The sequence below is a fragment of the Macaca thibetana genome, chromosome 2 (genome assembly GCF_024542745.1).
Source record: "Macaca thibetana thibetana isolate TM-01 chromosome 2, ASM2454274v1, whole genome shotgun sequence".
Classification (NCBI taxonomy): domain Eukaryota; kingdom Metazoa; phylum Chordata; class Mammalia; order Primates; family Cercopithecidae; genus Macaca; species Macaca thibetana.
Window position 1 is genome coordinate 92253727 of NC_065579.1, and position 21231 is coordinate 92274957.

General features: G+C 36.2%; 1 protein-coding gene across 2 annotated transcripts in view; it reads left to right on the forward strand.

Moving 5' to 3' along the window:
- Positions 1-21231, forward strand: part of OXSR1 (oxidative stress responsive kinase 1) — a 93974-nt gene that overhangs the window by 46742 nt on the left and 26001 nt on the right. For both annotated transcript variants that reach the window (XM_050780322.1, XM_050780323.1), the window contains 6 exons: positions 6164-6219; positions 12001-12110; positions 14229-14330; positions 14994-15127; positions 20402-20450; positions 21078-21143. In XM_050780322.1, coding sequence (XP_050636279.1) covers positions 6164-6219; positions 12001-12110; positions 14229-14330; positions 14994-15127; positions 20402-20450; positions 21078-21143 — 517 coding nt within the window. The remainder of the gene's footprint in view (positions 1-6163; positions 6220-12000; positions 12111-14228; positions 14331-14993; positions 15128-20401; positions 20451-21077; positions 21144-21231) is intronic.

Genomic DNA, 21231 nt, shown 5'->3' on the forward strand with positions numbered 1-21231 from the left:
CCCTCAGTTTTTATTTGTCTGAGAGAAGTACTTCTCCTTTACTTTTGAAGGATAGTTTTTCTGGATACAGAATTCTAGGTTTGTTTTTTTTTTTCTCTTGACACTTTAAACAGTTCACTCCACTCTGCTTGATTGCATGGTTTCTGAGATGTGGGATGTTAATTCATACCTTTGTTCCTCTATAGGTAAGGTGTTCTTTTTCCTCTGACTTCTATCAAGATTTTTGTCTCCCCTACCCAGCTCAGTGTTTTTAGTGAGCCTGTGCTCCTGGGCTGTCACCTGCACAAGTGCTTCTCGGTTCCCCCTCAAGGTGAGACAGGAAGGCTTGATGGGACTGAGACTGGGTATCTCCCTTCCCATAGATGGGTTAAGTTCTGGTAAAACCAAGGTGATTAAGCCCCGATAAAATAGTTTCCCTTGAGGGTAGGTTTTCGTTAAGGAGAATAGAATGCTCAGGGCATATTTCAAATTAGTTACTTTTTTCTTTCTCCTGTGGGAAATTAGGGGAATTTTCTCCTGTCTATACCCCGAGAACCTTGTGGGGCTGTAGGAGGTAAAGCTCATCCAACCCATCTAAGTGTATGAGTCTCCCTTAGACTGGGTCCCCTTGGGGTTTTTAACTCTCAAACTGGTCCACACTGAGCCTCCAGGCATTTGTCAATTACAGTTTAAGTTTTTACACCCCAGTACTGACTCCAGCAATAGTCTGCTGCTGCTGGGCATCTGCTCCATTAAACTGTAAGTCTGTCTTCCTGTCTACATTTTTGGAGGCATGAGTTTGCCCTGTGACCTCAGTCTCTGATGTATCTAAGAAGAATTGTTGATTTTCAGACTTTTTTCCTGTTGTAAAGACAGAAGTGACAAGCTCCTTACATACGGAACTGGATAAGATTACATCCTGAAATTCCTTTACCTTCTCATGTCCAAAGCTTTTCCTGTATAGATGATCTCTTGATGTCCTGTTTATTAGCAAGATAGTGGCCTTGACTTACACTGTTATTACACCTCTGCCAGCAGGGGTAGTTGTTAGATGCAACAAAATTCAAAGGCCTGCTTGCCAAATAAACTTTCATGAGACTATTTGGGCAGTTTCACAATGTTTAGTCCCTTTGACAGTTGAGGAAAAACTGCTGTCTCTTTGACCCTCTGCTACCCTCGTCACGCCACCAAAAAGGAGGCCTAGCACTCTATTTGGACTCATTGGGCATTAGACAGTATGTACCTTACTTGGGCATTCTGTCTGGTCCTTCATATCAGCTAACCTGTAAATCAGCATCCTTTGAGCGGGGCTCTGAGTATCAGGTTGCGTTGGAACCTGTCCAGCTATCTGTGGCGCGGTCCCAGGAACCGCTATAACCCTAATGACTCCTTTGAACACTGTGATAGATGTTGTAGGTACATACAGGTTCAGGATTGTTATTTTCCTGGTGAATTATTCCTTTTGTTCCTATAAAATGACATTTTTACTCCTATAAAGTGACCTTTTTACTTCTATAAAGTGACCATTTTTACTCCTAGAAATGTTTTTGTTTTAAAGATAATTAGATCTTATTTGTTGTAAAGACAATTAGGTCTTAAATGTTTTATAAAGATAATTAAGATCTTATTTTACTATAGCTATACTGTCTAACCTTTGGTAAGCATATTTTTCATTGTGGCCTAATCTTTCAAGGCTCTTGGTTTTATTAGGGGGTTTCAGTTTTAGCTCCTAGCCTTATATCGGCCCAGTGCCATGTTTTCTATTACCTGTGGATTTGAAAACCTGAGCCCCCTAGCCATTTGGCCAGTTTCGCTTTTCTGTCTCCCAGGGCTTACCTACTGCTCTACCTCTTAAGTGTCTCTTTCATTTCTGAACCTTGAGAATTTTTTCTTTACTTTGCATCTAGCTGTGTGATATTTTCCCCCTAATTTATCTAGCATCTCTTTGTGCTTGTAGCTAGGGAAGGGTGTGTTTTGGGTCAAGGGCCTATATAGTAGTGATGAAAGTTTGTCTTCCAATGCACAGTTTGCCATTTAGCTGGAATGGGAATTCTCTGATATTTTAAATCATAGACTTTCAGCCTGGGCTGCATATTGGAATATGGGAAACTTTAAGAAGTATTGATACCTGGGTCCACTGCCAGAAATTTATTTAATTGGTTTGGAGTGAGGCCTTGGCATTGGGACTTTTAAAAGTTCCCTAGGTAATTCTAATGTGCAGCCAAGGCTGAGACCATTACTTAAACTTTAGCAGTAACCAGCTCTGTAATACACTGATACCTAGGCTTAGGAGAAAGTTGTTGTATTGGGAAGCAGAGGCAGATATTTTTAGTATGTCTTGCTACTTCTCATATCTTCAAAGTCCACTTGTGATTTCAGGTGGATTTGTATGTCAGCCCTAGTGGATTAGGTAAAGTAATTTTCCTCTATTTCTACTGTGTTTTCTCTTTGACTTCTAGGCTTTAGAGGTTTTGAGTAGGATGAATAGGTCTCTAAATCAGACTTTCCTCTCTGTATCTACCCAAATATTTTTCCCATTAGAGAGGCTGGCTGTAACAGAAATGTTGGATATTTTTGTCAGTTTAAGATGCTTAAATGTAGTGTGTTTACAGCTTTGGTTTTGATTCATTGCTTTTCTTGACCTTTTTCAAGTTTTCCATAAATGGTGCCTATTGATGAGTAATAAAAATGTTATGGGCAGAAACTTGTGTTGTGTATTAATGAAAAGTCAAGCATGTCTACGATATTCCTTTTAATTTTAGAAGGAATGTGTAACTTTGGGGCAACAGTGACATGTGAGAAATGACATTAAGCAGTAAAAAGCAAAACTCTTCTTGCTACTTAAGAGTGGATGGAGGATTTAGCTTTTGGAGCTGCTGGTTTGCTTGATACTCTTTGTGGCCGAGTAAAAAAGTTCTTTAACTGGGGACTATATTGATTTCCAGATATTTAGTTACAAATCTTTTCCTTGAAAGGTTAGTTGTCCTGTTTTGAGGGCAGGCTGTGGTGTTTTTTATTGTCCAGTTAATTGTGCTATTCTGCTTTTACTCCTGGAAGCTAGTCTACAGATTACACTTTTGGTTTCAAAAGGAAACATGGATTGATTATCTGGGGAATTGATCAGGAAAAGTAGTCATTCAAAGTTTAGGCTCTGCTGAAAATGGATTATTGTCTCTTCATTTACGAAAGACTTGTAAATGAAAAACTTGTAAAACATGATTTGAGTAAGTAATATGTATATATGGCTTTAAAAATTCAAACAGCACAAAATGGTGTATGGTACAAAATAAGTCTTCTCAGCATCACTGATGTTAAATTATATTGATACCATATGCCTTTCCTATGATGTGATGAAAATGGCACCTTACTTTTATGGTTTTCCTTACAAAATCCCCTGACACCAATATAACCATGAGAAAAACATTGTATATATTCCAGTAGAGGGGCATTCTACAAAATACTTGACCATTACTCCTCAAAACTGTCAAGATTCTCAAAAGCAAAGAAAATGTGAAAAACTCACAACCAAAAGGAGCCTAAGGAGACATGGCCGCTGAATATAATATAGTGTGTATCCTGGGCAGGATCCTGGGACCGAAAAAGGACATTGGGTAAAAACTAAAGAAATCTGAGTAAACTGTGGACTTTATCTAATCATGATATATGAATACTGGTTCATTTATTGTAGCAAAAGTACTATACTAATATGAGATGTTAATAATAAGGGAAACTAAGTGTGAGGTATGTAGGAACTCCTATGCACTAGCATCTCAACTTTTATGTAAATCTGAAACTGTCCTCAAACATAAACTATTAAGTCTTCTTCCTTTTATGAATCCACAATACCCTGGTCCAAAGGGAATCACTTGTTGCCATTTTCTTGTGACTCCTTTGAGAGATATTTTCTGTCAGTATAAACATAATGTATGTCTCTGTGTCATGTTTTTCTTTTAAAGAAAATACAAATGGCCACATACTATATTTAGCATTCATTTTTCACTTAATAATGTATTTGGAGATAGTTCCATGTCAACATGTATGTTCATTAGTATTCATAGTAATTTATAGTTTAGGTGTATAACTGGTCTCCTTTTGATGGATAATTAGATTGTTCCCATTTTTTACCGTAACGTATTCGTTTATAACCCTGACGTTTGGAACAGAGTTAGGAGGTGGGGAGTGGGGATTGGGGAAGCAGGGAGGGAATAGTCTAGTATTTTTTAGTGTTTGGTTGGCATTTTTTCTTTCTTATTTTATACACTACTTTCTTTTTTCCCCCCTGAGAAGAGGATTTGAGGCAGGTCATCTCCTCAATGGTTATATAATATTTGTTACAAATTTAAATAGTTATTTAAATCTATTTGCAGAATAGCTCCTCCTATTTGAATAATGCCACCTATGTACTAATAATAATGCTAAGTAAGTACAGGTGACTATAGTAGTATATTAAGATACAGGCCCAGATATAGTTCATGGTGAAATACAGAAGGGAGACAGACCTAGAAATATGATCATATAATACACCTTGCTAACATTATAGTACAGCCTTCTGCAAAAACACAGAGGAGGGAGTGACTAAACTATATTTTCTTCCCCCATTGGGTTTTAGGTGAGCTCAGAAAAGGGAACTGGAAGTTAGTGGTTGACTCAGTTGGATGATCTTTGTCACAGAGGAAAGAGAATGTCCTCTATTCTCTTCTGTTTGTAGTGACTAGAATCTGAGACTAGATTCATGGAGTAAAACAGACTGGCCTGCACTCTGCTTAGTCAGCCTCTGGGAGAACTACCTATAAATTGCTTGGGTTTATAAGCAGTACAAAATACTCAGTAACATGTTTTCCTTATGCTTCAGTGTATATTCAGGAAAGGCATTGTATACCGTGGTATGATGCTGCTTCTGCACAGTTGTGAAACTCTTGTTCATTGTTTGCCAAGGAATGGTTATATCTAAACATGGAGGAAAACGGGGACAGGAATAGGATGAAGTGCTATGCTTTTTACTGGCTCCTTTTCATGACAAGACATTCTTCCATGAGCAGGCCTCGCTTTTCTTGTGTAGCTTCAAGGGCTGCCTTTCTTTTGCTTATTTGATTATGTTTACTTTTAATTACAAAATGACTGTATTCCCACAAGTTATTCAAATACTATTCCCTAGACTTCAATTCCATTAATCTCCACAAAAATCCCATTTGGCAAGGGAAAGGGGTGTGTTTGTGCAACATTAATGGTGTCGTATAAAATGCACTAGTCTCTTATTTGATTTGTTCATTTAATAATGTATGTTAGCATTTCGTGTCACAACGTGTTGATTGACATTATTCCATGGATGTAATAGAATTAATTTAACCTTTCTACTGTTATTGGCTGTTACTAGTTTTTGTTTTTTATTACGAATAATGCTGTAGTAGAACCCTCTTGTTACTTTCCTTATAAATTGTGAGAGTTCTAGGTTATCAAGAGATGGTTTTGCTACTCTTAGGATTTGGGGATTTTAAATTTTGCCAAAAACTTGTTTTTGCTGGAAAAAAACCCAAAAAACTAAGTTGTAGATTTGAATGGATAGTATAATATTGTTTACATTGGGAGAAAATCCCAGATATGTCATCGGTATATATTCTATTAACCAGACTGATAACAGTTGAAAACTTTGGAGAGAGTACTTAGATTTGAGAATGATGGTCAAAGGGATTTTGGCTTTTTTAGTTGTGTTTAGGTTTTCAAAACAAGAATGTTTTCATATATTACTTGTTATGAATAGTTAAAACTATAGAGATGCCTGAGTAGTTTCCATCTTTTTGTTACGGGCATAGAATATTCCCTGTTTTCAGTTGCATACTGATGATTTTAAAAATTTGATAATTCATTGGGGTGTAGAAAAAAATATTTCAAAATGTAGAATTAGGCGAGGGTCACATTCTTTGGCCACTTTTATCCCAATCAAGAATATTTAATCACTTGTGTTTTCCAGATATTATCATAAGAACCTTTCTAGCTTTCTTTTTAATGTTTGGGTTCCTAGTACCAGTAACTAAAATTTTGCTATTAGTCTTAATATCCTTTAATATAAAATAGAACATTTAAATATTGCTAGTATTACATGAATATAGTCAACAATTGCTTAAATTATGTTACTTCAAAGAATAGGTATTTTTTGATACATAACTTTTTTTTTTTTTTTTTAAAGAGATGTGAAAGCTGGAAACATTCTTCTTGGAGAAGATGGCTCAGTACAGATTGCAGGTAATGATTAGTATTTCTTTTTATTTGATGTAATGGTCAGTAGAACCACATTACTTATCTTTTATGTTTCCTGAATCAGCATTCTCTCCTGTTCGCTGGACCGTCTCTATTCAAGATCCTCTGTTAACACATCATAGGATGCCACCGACTCTCAAGATACCTTCTCATACTCATCCTTCATTTCTGCTCTTAGACATTTTTTTCTGACCATTACTTGTTTCCTTCCAGCTATCTGCCTCTTACTTCCATTAAGGTCTTCTGCTATGGGTTCTCGTAGCATTCTGTACTTTCCTTTAAAGGAAAAGTAGTCAAGGATCTTCATTGTGTTTAAGAATAAATATGTTGTATAGAGACTATACAGAGCTGCTTCTGTCCTGGGGGAAATGGAGTATTTGTCAATTAGGAAAAAATGCCTGAGAAGTAGAAGTGCACTTTTGGCAGTTTCAGAGCTGAAGGGATAAGAGTTGCAGTCCAGGGCCTGCCAAAAGTGGCTATCCTGATGAAACACCCCCTCCTCCAGGCTGAGACTCCAGAACGACTGTACCCAGGGATTGTCTAGCAAGCAGATCATCTGAGAAAACCTCAGCTTGGTCCCAGACTGCTAGAACAGTCAGGTGTTTGGCAGGAGGAAGATAATCACCCAAATCTTAAATTATTTCTTCATCTTTAAGAAGATAATTTAGGCGAACATCTTCGTGTCCATGAGGTAAGGAAATATTTTAACCAAGTCACATAAAGCTCTAATATAAAGGGAAAGATTGATAAATTTGACTCCTTTAAAATTAGCAACTTCTAGTTATCAAAAGAGGAACAAATGGTTTATTACTATTAACAGAGTAAAAAGGTAAACCACAGAGTAGAGAAGATATTTGCAGCATGAATAATTGTTAAAGGGCTGAAGTGTAGAGTGTATAAAGAACTCATTGAGAAAAATAAAAAAAAAAACTAAAAAAGTGGGCAGAAAACTGGCATAGGCACTTCCCAAATGAAGGTATCCAATTATAAATGTAGTAAAAGATGTTCAAGCTTACACTAGTAACTTGTTAAATGCAAAGTAAAATCACATTGTGATAACACATTAAATTGATTGGCCTGGCAAAAACATCTTGACAGTACTAATTGTTGATGTAGGTGTAAAGCAAGGAAAAAAGTCTCATTTCTGATGATGGGAATATAAATTGGTACAACCATTTTATTACAATTGAAGATATGCATGCTGTAAGACTTTGGCTCCTAGGTGTATAGCCTAGAGAAACTCACCCATATGTGTGCCACAGTGTTCATAATCATGACAAGTTTGAAATAATCCCAATGCCCTTTATTAGTAGAATGGATAAATAAATTGTCGTTAATTTATATACTGGAATACCTTTTTTTTTTTTTTTTTGTGACAGTCTCGCTGTGTTGCCTAGGCTGGAGTGCAGTGGTACACTCTTGGCTCACTGCAGCCTCTGCCTTCCAGGTTCAAAGATTCTTGTGCCTCAGCCTCCCAAGTAGCTGGGATTACAGGCATGCACCACCCCACCCGACTAATTTTTGTATTTGTAGTAGACACAGTGTTTCTCCATGTTGGCCAGGCTGGTCCCGAACTCCTGGCCTCAAGTGATTCTCCCACCTTGGCTTCCCAGAGTGCTGGGATTACAGGTGTGAGCCCAGCCTGTATACTGGAGTACTATATAATGATGAAAATGAGTAGAACTACAGCTACATACAAAAGCATTAATAAATCATAAAAATATAGGAGATGGAATGGACATGGGTTTCCTTGTCTAGTATGAGTGGCACCATGGCCTGCCACCTGCACAAAACAAGAATTTGGGAACAACTTTGCCTCCTGGCTCAGTCTTTTATTTTTATTTTTTTGTAGTGGTATAATACACATAACATAAAATTTACCGTTTTAACCATTTTTAAGTGTATGGTTCTGTGGCATTAAATACATTCCTGTTGTGCAACTATCACCTCCATCTGTCTTCAGAACTAGTTCATCTTCCTTGACTGAAACTGTACCCACTAAAAAATAATTCTTCATTCCACCTCTCACCCCAGCCATGGGTGACCACCATTCTTCTTTTTGTCTCCATGAATTTAACTACTTTAAGTACCTAAGTGAATTCATACAGTATTTGTCCTTTTGTTATTGACTTTATTTCACTTTGTATAATGTCTTTAAGGTTCATGTTGCAGTGTCAGAATTTCATTACTTTTTAAAGCTGAATAATAATTCCATTGTATTTATATGCTGCATTTTGTTTATCCATTCATTCATCAATGGGCATTTGAATTGCTTCCACCTTTTGGTCATTGTGAATAATGCTGCTGTGAACACAAGTGTCCAAATAGCTGTCTGAGTTTCTTGCTTTCATTTCTTTTGGGTATATCCTCATAAGTAGAATTGCTGGATCATATAGCTATTCTATGTTTACGTTTTTGAGGAATTGGCCGTATTATTTTTCATAGCAACTGTACCATTTTACATTCCCACCAAGAGTGCACAAGAATCCAGTTTCTCCACATCCTCACCAACGCTCGTTAGTTTCTGGGTTTTTTGTTTTTTCAGGTGGTAGCCATTCTAAGGGATGTAAGGTGGTATCTATCCCATTGTGGTTTTGATTTGTATTTCCCTATTGATTAAGTGATGTTGAACGTTTTTTCATGTACTTATTGGCCATTTGTATATCTTCTTTGAAGAAATAACTCCTTAATTCCTTTGCCCATTTTTAAATTGGAGTGTTTGGTTTTGTTGTTGTTGTTGAATTGCAGAAGTTCTTTACATATTTTGGATGTCAATCCCTTATCAGATGTATGATTTGCAAAATATTTTCTCCCAGTCTGTGGGTTGCCTTTCATTCTGTTGATAGTGACCTTTGATGCACAAAAGTTTTAAAATTTTGATTATCTACTTTTTCTTTTGTTGCCTGAAATTTGGTATTATATCTCAGAAATCATTGCTAACTCCAGTGTCATGAAGCTTTTCTCCTATGTTTTAAGTGTTTTATAGTTTAGGGGCTTCTAGTTTTTTCATACCTTATTACAGATAACACTTATTTTAATGTATTATAATTGCCTGATTCCACCTTCTGTATTAGAAGTTGCACAAATGGGGGGACATTTTCTTCCTTGATCATTACTTTTGATCCTGTCACATAGTAGGCACCAAAGTCCACCTTGTACTTTAATTGAAATTTTGTTAACGGAGGAACTAAATGATTTTTTTTCACATCGAAGTTACTCTTTCTCTTTAGTTGGCAATTTAAAACAAAAGGCAAATGGCATTTTTGCTCTTTGGTTTCTGTTTTTAACTTTATGGTTGGATTGATTATGTCTCCGTGGCATTGTGGCTGTGCAGGTTATTTAACAAGAATATTTTGGTAAAGTGGATATTCTCACTTACATTCCTTAGCTAAATGTTTTAACTAGTCTTCAGGGTTCATTTGGAAACAAGCAGAGGTATACCAGCTGAAGATACAAAAATTCTGGATCATTATTAAGTTCTGGATTTAAAATTCTGACTATTTTAAAGCTACTTGAAGGTTTTTAGTAGATTTTAAAAAGTAAAAACTCTTCATAATTGAACCTAAAAAATATGTTGTATATATATAAGCTGTTTGAGTCTTTATCATATTTAAGTATTTTAAGGCATGGCTTTGCCTCTCTGGTTAGTGATAAGAATACCTAATACTTGTTGAGTGTTTAGTATTAAAATATATTACAGGGACTGCTCCAAGTATGTTATTAACTCATTTAATCCTTAACAACAACCTTGTTAGTAAGTACTGTTGTTGCCTCCTTTTTACAGATGAAGAAATTGTAGCACAAAGATTGAAAATACCTGCCCAAGTTCAACTGACTAGTGGCAGAGCTGAATGCACTAAATGTACTTTTTTCCCCTTCAAATGCACTTCAAATTGTTTACTTTGTTATTGTTGTTACAAATGGAACAACATTTTAAAATTCTTAGATATTTGCCAGTTTAGGAGTATTGAAAACTGTTATGATGATGATGATTATTATTATTATTATTTTAGAGAAAGTGTCTTGCTCTGTCACCCAGGCCAGAGTGCAGTGGTACAAATGTGGCTCACTGCAGCCTCAAACTTGTAGGCTCAAGCAGTCCTCCTACCTCAGCTACCCAAGTAACTAGGACTACAGGTGCCCGCCACCACGCCCAGCTAATTTTCTATTTTTTGTAGAGATGGGGTCTCACTGTGTTGCCCAGGCTGGTCTTGATCTTTTGGCCTCAAGTGATCCTCCTGCCTCAGCTTCCCAAAGTATTGGGATTACAGAAATGAGCCACTGTGCCCAGTCAAGATTATTATGTTTTTTTTTTCATAATTCTAAGTACATTCAGACAAGATTATTGTTTTTAAAACTGTACTGTATAGACTTGCTATTTTTAAAACTACTGTATAGACAAGCAATTATTTTAAATAATTGCTTAAAAATGGCAGAATTCATAGGCTTCTGAATCTGGAATTTTAAAGTTTGCCATTCTGAAATTATCCTTCTCACAATCGGGTTGTCCATAATTTATTGTATTTTCAAATTTATTTCTAATTTCATAATTTCTGTTTTATAATTTTATTTTCAATTTGAAAATAGAATAAATTATGGACAAATACACACTCATTTTACATAATGCAGAGTATTCTGGAATGGGCACAAAACAAAAGGGGAGTCAGAATAGGTATGTAAAAGTTGGATAAGTTGTGCCTCAGTATATTAGTTAAAGTTCTTTTGGTTGTATTGGGAATTATCAGTGACTGACTTAACAAAGCAGGAATTTTTAAAATACACTAGGAAGTACACAGAATTAAAAAAATCAGCTGAACAGCTAAGCCTCAGAATAGGCAGGAACCCAGTTGTGCTGGTGACCTTCAGGATGCTGTTAGCATGGCTTAGCTCCAGTGACCCTTAATTTCTTTGTCTTTCCATTCAAGCTTCACATTTCTAGGAGACTAAGATAGGCCTACCTTGGATTAAGGTGTCTAACCCTGGCTCAAATCAGGTATGCCCAGGGTCAAGGTGAGAGAGTACAGATACACACCCAGGGCTATTTACAGAAAAGGGGGGATCATGGTGAGGCAGGCAGTCCTCCTTATCAGTGACTGGTACTTTGGCTTCAGCATTGTGGGATAAAATCTTTGTAGAGAAAATCCTGAGGCTTAGAGAGGTGAACTAAGTTTACCCATGTCATACATCTACTAAGAGGTGTAGTTAGGATATGTATTTAGAATTATGAACTCTAATTTATTTGGGGCTGAGTTCTTGAGAGCTCTTTGAATACTAAGCTAAAAAGGTTGGATTTCATTCTGTAGGAGTTTCTGAGCTGAAAGGGCCATGTCAAAGTGATAATTTAAAAATGAATGGATGAATGAATCCGATAGTGGTATGTAGAATGGATTAGAGCAAGGGGCAAAATCTGAGAAGATGATGATATGTGGGAGTGGAGAGGAATGGAGTGAGGCACCTGCTAAGCTATGTCTTTTTTGTTTTTTTGTTTTGTAAAGATGAGGTCTCCCTATGTTGCCTAGGCTGTTCTTGAACTCCCAGGCTCAAGTGAGCCTCCTGCCTTGGCCTCCCAGAGTGTTGGGATTATAGGTATGAGCCACTGTTCCTAGTCTAAGCTATGTCTTAATTTAGTCAAGAAGTTCAGCAAAAAGATAAGAAATTATCATGCTTTTTATTTATATATAGGATGGTCACTACATTATATTGTTTTCCTATTCATTTATGATAGTTGATGCACTTTAAATACCTTGCTGTTGTATTCTATTTCAGACTTTGGGGTTAGTGCTTTTTTAGCAACTGGTGGTGATATTACCCGAAATAAAGTGAGAAAGACCTTTGTTGGCACTCCTTGTTGGATGGCACCTGAAGTTATGGAACAGGTACCGTGTCTTTTTTCAATTTTAAATGGGTTAGGGCTTTGTTTTAAAACTCAAAAAACTTAATAGTGTTTGCTTTTCTTTGGCATACCAGGTTAGCTTTGGGAAACATGTCCCTGTTCCTTGGGTAGGATTTTAGTCCACCCTTGAAAACAAAACAACAAAAACACTCTAGAACTTTGCAAAGGATATATGAAACTCAGCAATAATATAATTGAGGTTTGTTTTAATAATTTTATTAGTACAAATTATACCAATTTTTACATACAGATTTATTGGTTTAATGATTTCTAAATTATGTCCAGTTTTGTTTCCTAAGCCTCCATATAATTGTTTCTAGTTCTTAATAGATGCTTCACATAAATGCCTTATAGGTATATCAAACTCAGTATGCTACAAACCGAATTCATTTTTACTCTGTTTTAATCACCTGTATTCACCCTGTTGGTGAGGGAAGGATTCCCACTGTAAAGTTATAGGAATGGCTGAACATACAACACCTGACACTGGACAGATGAGATTGACAGCTGTCTATTAGTCACATATACTCATAGCCTAGGGGAGGAGGATACTGCATGCCATGCAGGACCAGCAGAGTTGCACTTACTAACAGAATGAACGAGAAGGGGCTTTGGAGACAGGCTTTGTAGTACCAGCAGATTGCGATGCCCCTTGGTTTCCATGAGAAGATAAGACTGGCTGACAGGGAACCGAAATCTGCTTGTCGGGCAAGCAGGAACTGTACCTGGTCCTTTGATAAGGAGGATTGTTGGACTAGGAGACATTATCTGCAAGAGCAGAGTGGGGAGGGGAACTTGTACTTAGGTCACTAGAGGCCCTTCAGTTTTACCAGATGGCAAGGCAGCACATACTATGGATCCTTAATTTTAGGTCTTACACACTACACACTCCCCAAACCTATTTCTCCTATATTGCTTAGGATAGAAAATTAAAATTTATAGCCATGTAATGTGCTGGTGACAGTATATAAGTAGAGAAATTTGGCAACATATTCACTGTAAAAAGTTTAAAAGTATTCACAACCTTCGTTAACTTTTTCATTATAGAAATTAAGGTGATAATACCACAATACAGATCCTTTGGAAAACAAAAAAGCTACCGCACTACAAAACATTTTGTTTTAATTCTTTCTAGTATTTTACTGTTTGTAAAAGTTTCAGGACGTATGAGCAATTTTGTGTTTTTTTCTTCATGTTTTATCAGAAATGTTTTTTATATTTTCACATAGAATTAATAAATATTGCTTTTAATTGACTGTAATTTTTAAAATATATCATACTTAACAATTTCTTCACTGTTGGTGAACATTCAGGTTGTGTATTATTACCAAATATGTTTAGAGTTTGCCTACTTTATGTTATTGGTTTAAAGCTTATGAACACTTTCATTGTTCTTGGTACACATTAGAGGTAGCTTTTTTGTTTGTTTATTTTTAGAGACAGAGTCTTGCTCTGTCACCCAGTCTGGAGTACAGTGGTGCCATCATGGCTTACTGCAGCCTTGAACTCCTGGGCTCAAGCTAGCCTCCTGAGCAGCTGGACTGCAGGTGTATGTCACCGCTCCTAGCTAATTAAAACAGCTTTTTTTTTGTGGAGATGGGGTCTCACCATGTTGCCCAGGCTGGTCTTGAACTCCTGGCCTCAAGCCCACATTATTCTCCCACCTCAGCCTCTCAAAGTGCTGGGATTACAGGCAGGAGCCACTGTACCCGGCCTCAGAAGCTAATTTTTTTTTTTTTTTTTTGAGGTGGAGTTTCGCTCTTGTTGCCCAGGCTGGAGTGCAATGGCATGATCTCGGCTCACCACAACCTCCACCTCCCAGGTTCAAGCGATTCTCCTGCCTCAGCCTCCCGAATAGTTGGAATTACAGGCACGCACCACTGTGCCCGGCTAATTTTTTTTTTTTTTTTTTTCTTTTAATAGTGATGGAGTTTCTCCGTGTTGGTGAGGCTGGTCTTGAACTCCCAACCTCAGGTGATTTGCCTGCCTTAGCCTCCCAAAGTGCTGGGATTACAAGCGTGAGCCTCTGTGCCTGGCCAGAAGCTAACTTTTAAAAGTCCTTTTGTGCTGGTAAAAATAATGATGCAAATCTGTTTTGCAGGTCCGAGGTTATGATTTCAAAGCTGATATTTGGAGTTTTGGAATTACAGCAATTGAATTGGCCACGGGGGCAGCTCCTTACCATAAATATCCACCAATGAAGGTGAGGCTTGTATTCCAAATACTACCCCAGCTCAAGTCCCAGTTCCTTTTCAGAGCCATTTGCAAGTTTTTAAAATTTTTTTTATTGTGGTAAAATACGCAGATCATAAAATTGACCACCATCTTTAACCATTTGGAGTATATAGTTCAATGGTATTAAATGCATTCATAATGTTGTGCAGTTGTCACCACCATCTTTATCCAAGCTCTTTTCGTTTTAAAACTGGAACTCTATACCCATTAAATAGTAACTCTTGATTCCCATTCTTAGCCCCTTGGCAATCATTTTTGTCTCTATGATTTTGACTGCTCTTAATACCTCATATACGTAGAATCCCACAGTGTTTATCTTTGCATGGCTAGCGTAATGTCCCCAAGGTTCATCCATGTTGTAGCATATTGCAGAATTTTCTTGCTTTTTAAGGCTGCATAATACCCATTGTGTGTGTGTGTGTGTGTTAAGAAGGTAACCATCTACAGCATATTATTTATGTGAAATACACTTAATGATTCTGGATTTTAAACAACTGATTCAGATACAAACTTAAAGGAAATAAAATATTTGTATGTTGGTGGGGGAGTGCCTATATTGAAAAATCTTGACCACAGTAGTTAAACTTTACTGAGTCATCACAAGTTTATAGTATATTGAAAATTCTTGCAGGTTTTAATGCTGACACTGCAGAATGATCCTCCTTCTTTGGAAACTGGTGTTCAAGATAAAGAAATGCTGAAAAAATATGGAAAATCATTTAGAAAAATGATTTCATTGTGCCTTCAAAAAGATCCAGAAAAAAGGTAAAATATGAGAAAACATCTACTTTTCTCTCTAATAAAACATCGTGAGAAGTCTAAGAGTCACATACTTGTATGCACAGGAAATTATTTTCAAAAGAACTAAATATAAACTTTAAAGAAGTATACAGAGACCATTATACTATGGTATACAGAAATGAATTGATTTCTGCCTTCTTTGTAGTATACAGTATACCTTAAATAGTTCAGCCTTTTCCTTGTTAATTTCTTACAAAGTTGTACATTGTGAATTCTGTATTAATAAGTGCCAAGTTAGTGGAGAGGTTTGTTTTTAATTTGCATTTAAAATTTATAAATGAATGTCTTAATGGCATTTACAGTATTAATAAAGGCAAGACACATAGAAAAATTATGTTTAGTGTCTAATAATCATACTTATTTCCATATTAGAAAGATATTTTAGTAAGTGGACCAAAAATTCAAATAGTTTCCTTATCATTATTAGACAGATTGAATGACAAGTGAGCAAATAAATAAGAACAGCCAATATGAGTAACTTCATGAATTAAACAGAATCGTAGAATGTTGGGGATCATTGAGTACAACCTTTTATTTTTGAGGTCACTTGATACTTAGTCATAGGAGTAGGACTTGAATCTCAAAAAGTCCTGATTCCTAATTTAGGGCTCTGTTCCTTCTGAATCTTATTTGTCTGTTTCACATATATATTCCACTCAGCTTCTTAGCACCTAGTTCTTTAATTTTTGTTTCTCTAAAGATCATTAAAAGGGAAAGACTTTCATGTTCTTGATCACATCTCTAGTATATGTAATAGGGTTTCAGAATTTATTGTTGGAAATATTGGAAAGGGTAAGAAAAACAAAATTTATACCTGCGTTTTTATAATTTTTTTTCTGTTTCTGAGTAAACACTTAAAAAAGACAGGAAACACTTTTCTTTTACCAAATTAGTTGATTAAAGGAACAAAATTTTCTTGTTACAAATACCTAGAAATGCCAGATAAAATCTATCCCACTTAAAGATTCTCAGATACCAAAAATAATGAGGAAGCCCAAAGTTAAAGAAGAAATATTGTGAACTAATCCCGTGGCTGTCTTCTGTGGGTCACTGTTCATTCTGATAACCTACTGATTTGGATTTGTAACTCCCATGTGAAGACTGGAATTGAGATCTTGGGTCTACCCAGTGGGGAGTTTAAACTGAGATTCTTCTTCTTAAAGCTAAGAACTTCAGATGTCTGTATCCTTAGTAAAAGGATAGACAAGAATAAAAACTGTCATCAGCAAGAGACAACAAAAACCTCTCCTGAATAATCAAGCCCTTCAACCTGAACGTTCCACAGGTTTAGAGTTTATACTACCTATGTTATCCAGGAACCCACAGGATTAGAAAGTTAAAAAAGCTTCACCAAATCGTTTTTTATTTTTGATAGAAGCCATCACAGAGCTGTACTGGAAGAACACTTTCAACTCTAGCTCCCTTTGGATTCCTGAACATAATGCCCCACTGAAATAAGGTCACAACCCAAAATTAAGAAACACACAGTGAAACAATACGTCATGAACTAGTTAGCAGACACAAGCAGAAGGATTAGTGCTCCAAAAGATTTAGGTAATGCAGTGATAAACTGAAAAGATATAAAATTAAGTATATTGAAAATAACTAAAATTAGAAGAAATCAAACCCACAAGAAAAGACTGTGACTGTGACAGAAGAACCAAATAGCAATGCCAGAAATGAAAAATATAGTGATTAATATTTCAAACTTTCCTTGAGTGTGAGCTGGACTTACTGACTCACTTCTGATGAGTAGAATATGAAAAAGGAAAAATAGTAACTTCACAATGCACCTCCTCTACCCAATGACCAAGGTTAACATCACTATTAATCAGACATTGATAAGACTGATTCAGCTCTTGATATGATGAAATGAGAAGGGCATATAACCTCTGAGGTATTCTTCCTTTAAATCTGTAACTTCAGTCTATAATGAGAAAACATCAGACAAACCCAAATCGAGGAATATGCAGCAAAATACCTGACCAGCACTGTTCAAAACGGCCAAGGAAGAGAGACTAGGAAACTGTCACAGATTGGAGGAAATTAAGAAGACATGAAGACTGAAAGCAACAGAGTATCCTGTATTAGATCCTGGGACAGAAAAAGGACATTAGTGGAAAAACTGGAGAAATGGAATGAAGTCTGTTGTTTAGTTAATAGTATTATACCAGTGTTGATATTTTAGTTGATTTCTTTATTATTATTATACTGTGGTTATGTAAAAGGTTAACAATAGCAGAAGGTGGTGAAGGGCATGTAGGAACTGTGTACTAGCTTTGCAGCTCTTTTAAGTCTAAAATTATTATAAAACTTTTTTTTTAAGTAAGAAAACTGGAAGCTATAGAAAATCTATTCCAGTTTGTAAACCAAAATTAAACTTTGTTTAGAACATTGCTAAGTTAAAATAACACACACAATGGACTGGTTAAACAGAACAACCAATAAAACTAAAAGGAGATTATTTATTTACTCATCAAGTACCAGGCACTATTGTTTACAGTAATCCTTTGAGAATAGCACTGTTATTTTCTTTATCTTACAAATGAAGAAACTGAATCACAGAGAGGTTAAGTAACCTTCCCCAAAGTTACACAGCTAATAAATGGTGGAATCAGAATTCTGACCCATACAACTGGACTAGAGTGCCTGTTTTAATCAGACTACAGTATACGAAGGAAACTGCTCAGAATGTAGCACAGAAAGATCAAAGAGGGAAATATGAAAGAAATATTAACATTTGGAGGGTAGACTGAGAAGGTTCAGTATGTGTGTGTATGCACATCCACACACACACACACAAATGTACATGTACGTATACATGAACTTACCAGGAAAGACTAGAGAGAATGTGGTAGAAATGATATTCAAAGAAATAATGGCTGAGAATTTTCCAGAGTTGATGAAAGACCTATATTCTCAGAGTAAAGAACCATCGCCATAGAATTCCAAGCAGTGTCTCCCTTCTTCCACTTGTACACGTTGTTTTGAAACTACTGGACACGAAACAAAGAGAAACTTCTACAGGCAATCTCAGGGAATAGATTACCTACTGAGGATCAGCAGGTAGACTTGACAGCCACTAACCCAATAACACAACAGTTGAGGCCAGCATTTAGTGAAATGTTCAGAGAAAATGCAGTCATGTGTCACTTAAAATGATGAGGATACATTCTGTGATATGTGTATTAGGCAGTTTTGTCATTGTGTGAACATCATGGAGTGTACTTATACAAACTTTGATGGTACAGCCTACTGCATGCGTAGGCTATTTAGTGTAACCTGTTGCTCTACTGTCAGATACATAGTATGTTGTTGGCCAAAGCATTAAGAGGCTCATGACTGTGACTTTAACCCAGAGTTCTCCAGCTAGTCAAACTATCATTCAAGAATGAGCATGAAATTATTTTGCACACGGAAATTGAGTTTTCCAGTCACATTCTATCACTTAAAGAACCCATAAGTTGTATTTTAGAAAGAACCCATAAGTTGTACTTTAGAAGTCAGAAGAAAGGAATGAATAATAAGCAATGTTGAGCAATCACATTGTTGAGCATATTGGAATCTTGAGTGAATGGAAAAATAAGAGTGATAATGTTGGATTTCAGTTTGCTATGCAAACTGAAACTTTCACATTTATTCAGTTTTTAAATGTTTTTTTTTTTTTTTTTTTTTTTTTTTTTTTTTGAGATGGAGTCTCGCTCTGTCGCCCAAGCTGGAGTGCAGTGGCCGGATCTCAGCTCACTGCAAGCTCCGCCTCCCGGGTTTACGCCATTCTCCTGCCTCAGCCTCCCAAGTAGCTGGGACTACAGGTGCCCGCCACCTCGCCCGGCTAGTTTTTTGTATCTTTTAGTAGAGACGGGGTTTCACCGTGTTAGCCAGGATGGTCTCGATCTCCTGCCCTCGTGATCCGCCCGTCTCGGCCTCCCAAAGTGCTGGGATTACAGGTTTGAGCCACCGCGCCCGGCCCAGTTTTTAAATCTTTATAATAATCATCGGAGGTGCTGGTTCTTAAACTTGAATGCATATTGGAATTACCTAGGGAGTTTTAAAAATTACTAAAGCCAATTAAAGATTCTGCTTTAATTGGTATGAGGTACAGCCTGGTCATTGGGTTTTTGTTTGTTTGTTTGAGACAGTCTTGCTCTGTTGCCCAGGCTGGAGTACAGTGGCACAATCTCAGCTCACTGCAACCTCTGCCTCATGGGTTCAAGTGATACTCCTTTCTCAGCCTCCCGAGTTGCTGGGACTACAGGTGCATGCCACCTTGCCCTACTAATTTTTGTGTTTTTTTAGTAGAGATGGGGTGTCACCATATTGGCCAGGCTGGTCTCGAACTCCTCACCTCGTGATCCACCCACCTTGGCCTCCCAAAGTTCTGGGATTACAGGTGTGAGCCATGGTGCCCGACTGGTCATTGGGATTTTTACATTCTTCCCAGATAGTTTAATGCACAGCAGTGTTTAAGAGCTACTGCTCTTAGGGACTTGGCCAAGTAATACTGAACCTTAGAGAGGTTGTGATTTGCTCAGGATCAGGTAGGTGTGTGGCAAAAAATCAGGTCCAGTTTCTTAAATGTTAAATTCTTTATTCTGAATGTTATTCTTTTAAAAGCTTGTAAAATTGACAGTCATGTCTTTGCTTAAAAGGAAATAAGACCATGAAGAAATGAGGTAAACTGAGTTTTGTTAAATTTGGGGAATATACTTTACTTTTAGAATTTTCGTTTTTAAAGAGAGATTGTGAAATCTATTTTTAAGGTTACCACAGATCCTTAAATTGAAGGCTGGCAGGCTACCATGTGGCAAGAAGTGGAGGTCTTGATTTGGTCCATTTCCTCTTTGAGTGTTTAAATATATTTTTATGCCTTGCTAAAAATGTTAGATAGATTTTGTCTAGCTTACTTATTGGGAAATAATATTAAATATTAAATTAATATTATTAATTAGCAAATATATTAGACTCTATTAAGAAATCATGCTTCCAGAAAAAACATTTCACTAATGACTCTTTCAAAGAATATTAATAATTATTATCAGAATATTTGTTTTGAGATTTTTATTTTATTCAATGTCTTGTATCAAGTTTGTTTTGCTTTTTAGCAGTTTAAGGAAAGTGGAGTATACTGAGTTTTTATTTTGCTGTTGAAAAAATTTTTTTCTGATTTTTGATGATGGAATCTCACATTACACTTGAATTAATTGTAAAACCTTTTCTTCCCTCCCTCCTTGGTTTTAGACCAACAGCAGCAGAACTGTTAAGGCACAAATTTTTCCAGAAAGCAAAGGTAGGAAATTCTAGCTTTTGATTATGTGTGTTATAGGATGCTCCTCAATTACTCAGATTATGTTCACTGCTTAGAAGTTGGATGATTATGTTTGGAAAAATGATGGTAAATAAAATAATTGTGGAAAGCAGTATGTATACAGCCTTTGATAATTAAGATGCTTGCTTCAGAATTTAGTCAATCCATTTTTAAATATTAGGGTAAACTGATCATAGGAATAATGATTATTAAATTTTACCATTATAAATATAATTTGTGAAAAATACCAAACTCTGATTTTAAGGTTTACTACTGAATTTGTAAACATCTCATTTCCCAAATATATCAACTAGTAGGATGTTACTGTAGTTGGAAATCTAGGACCATGATCTCAAAGAACATACAGTACAGCAAACTCTTCATAGACGATGGTTCATACAGTGTACTACATCTTAATTTTCTGTCTCAATTTATAAAATTGTGGTAGTAACGTACTAAAGGAACTTCAGAGTAAACAAATGGAAGTTTTTCTCATACTTCATTACAGAACAGTTACTATATAACATTTTGATTATGGTGAGCATTTTTGTGGGGTTTTTTTGGTACCTTTAAACTTATAAGAACAAAATACTTACTCTTCCTCTCCAGAATAAAGAATTTCTTCAAGAAAAAATATTGCAGAGAGCACCAACCATTTCTGAAAGAGCAAAAAAGGTAAATCGGAATTTAACTCACTTTTCCTGAAAAATTTACTTTATTTTTGCATTTTGAAAATATATTAAGTAATACATTGTTAATAGTA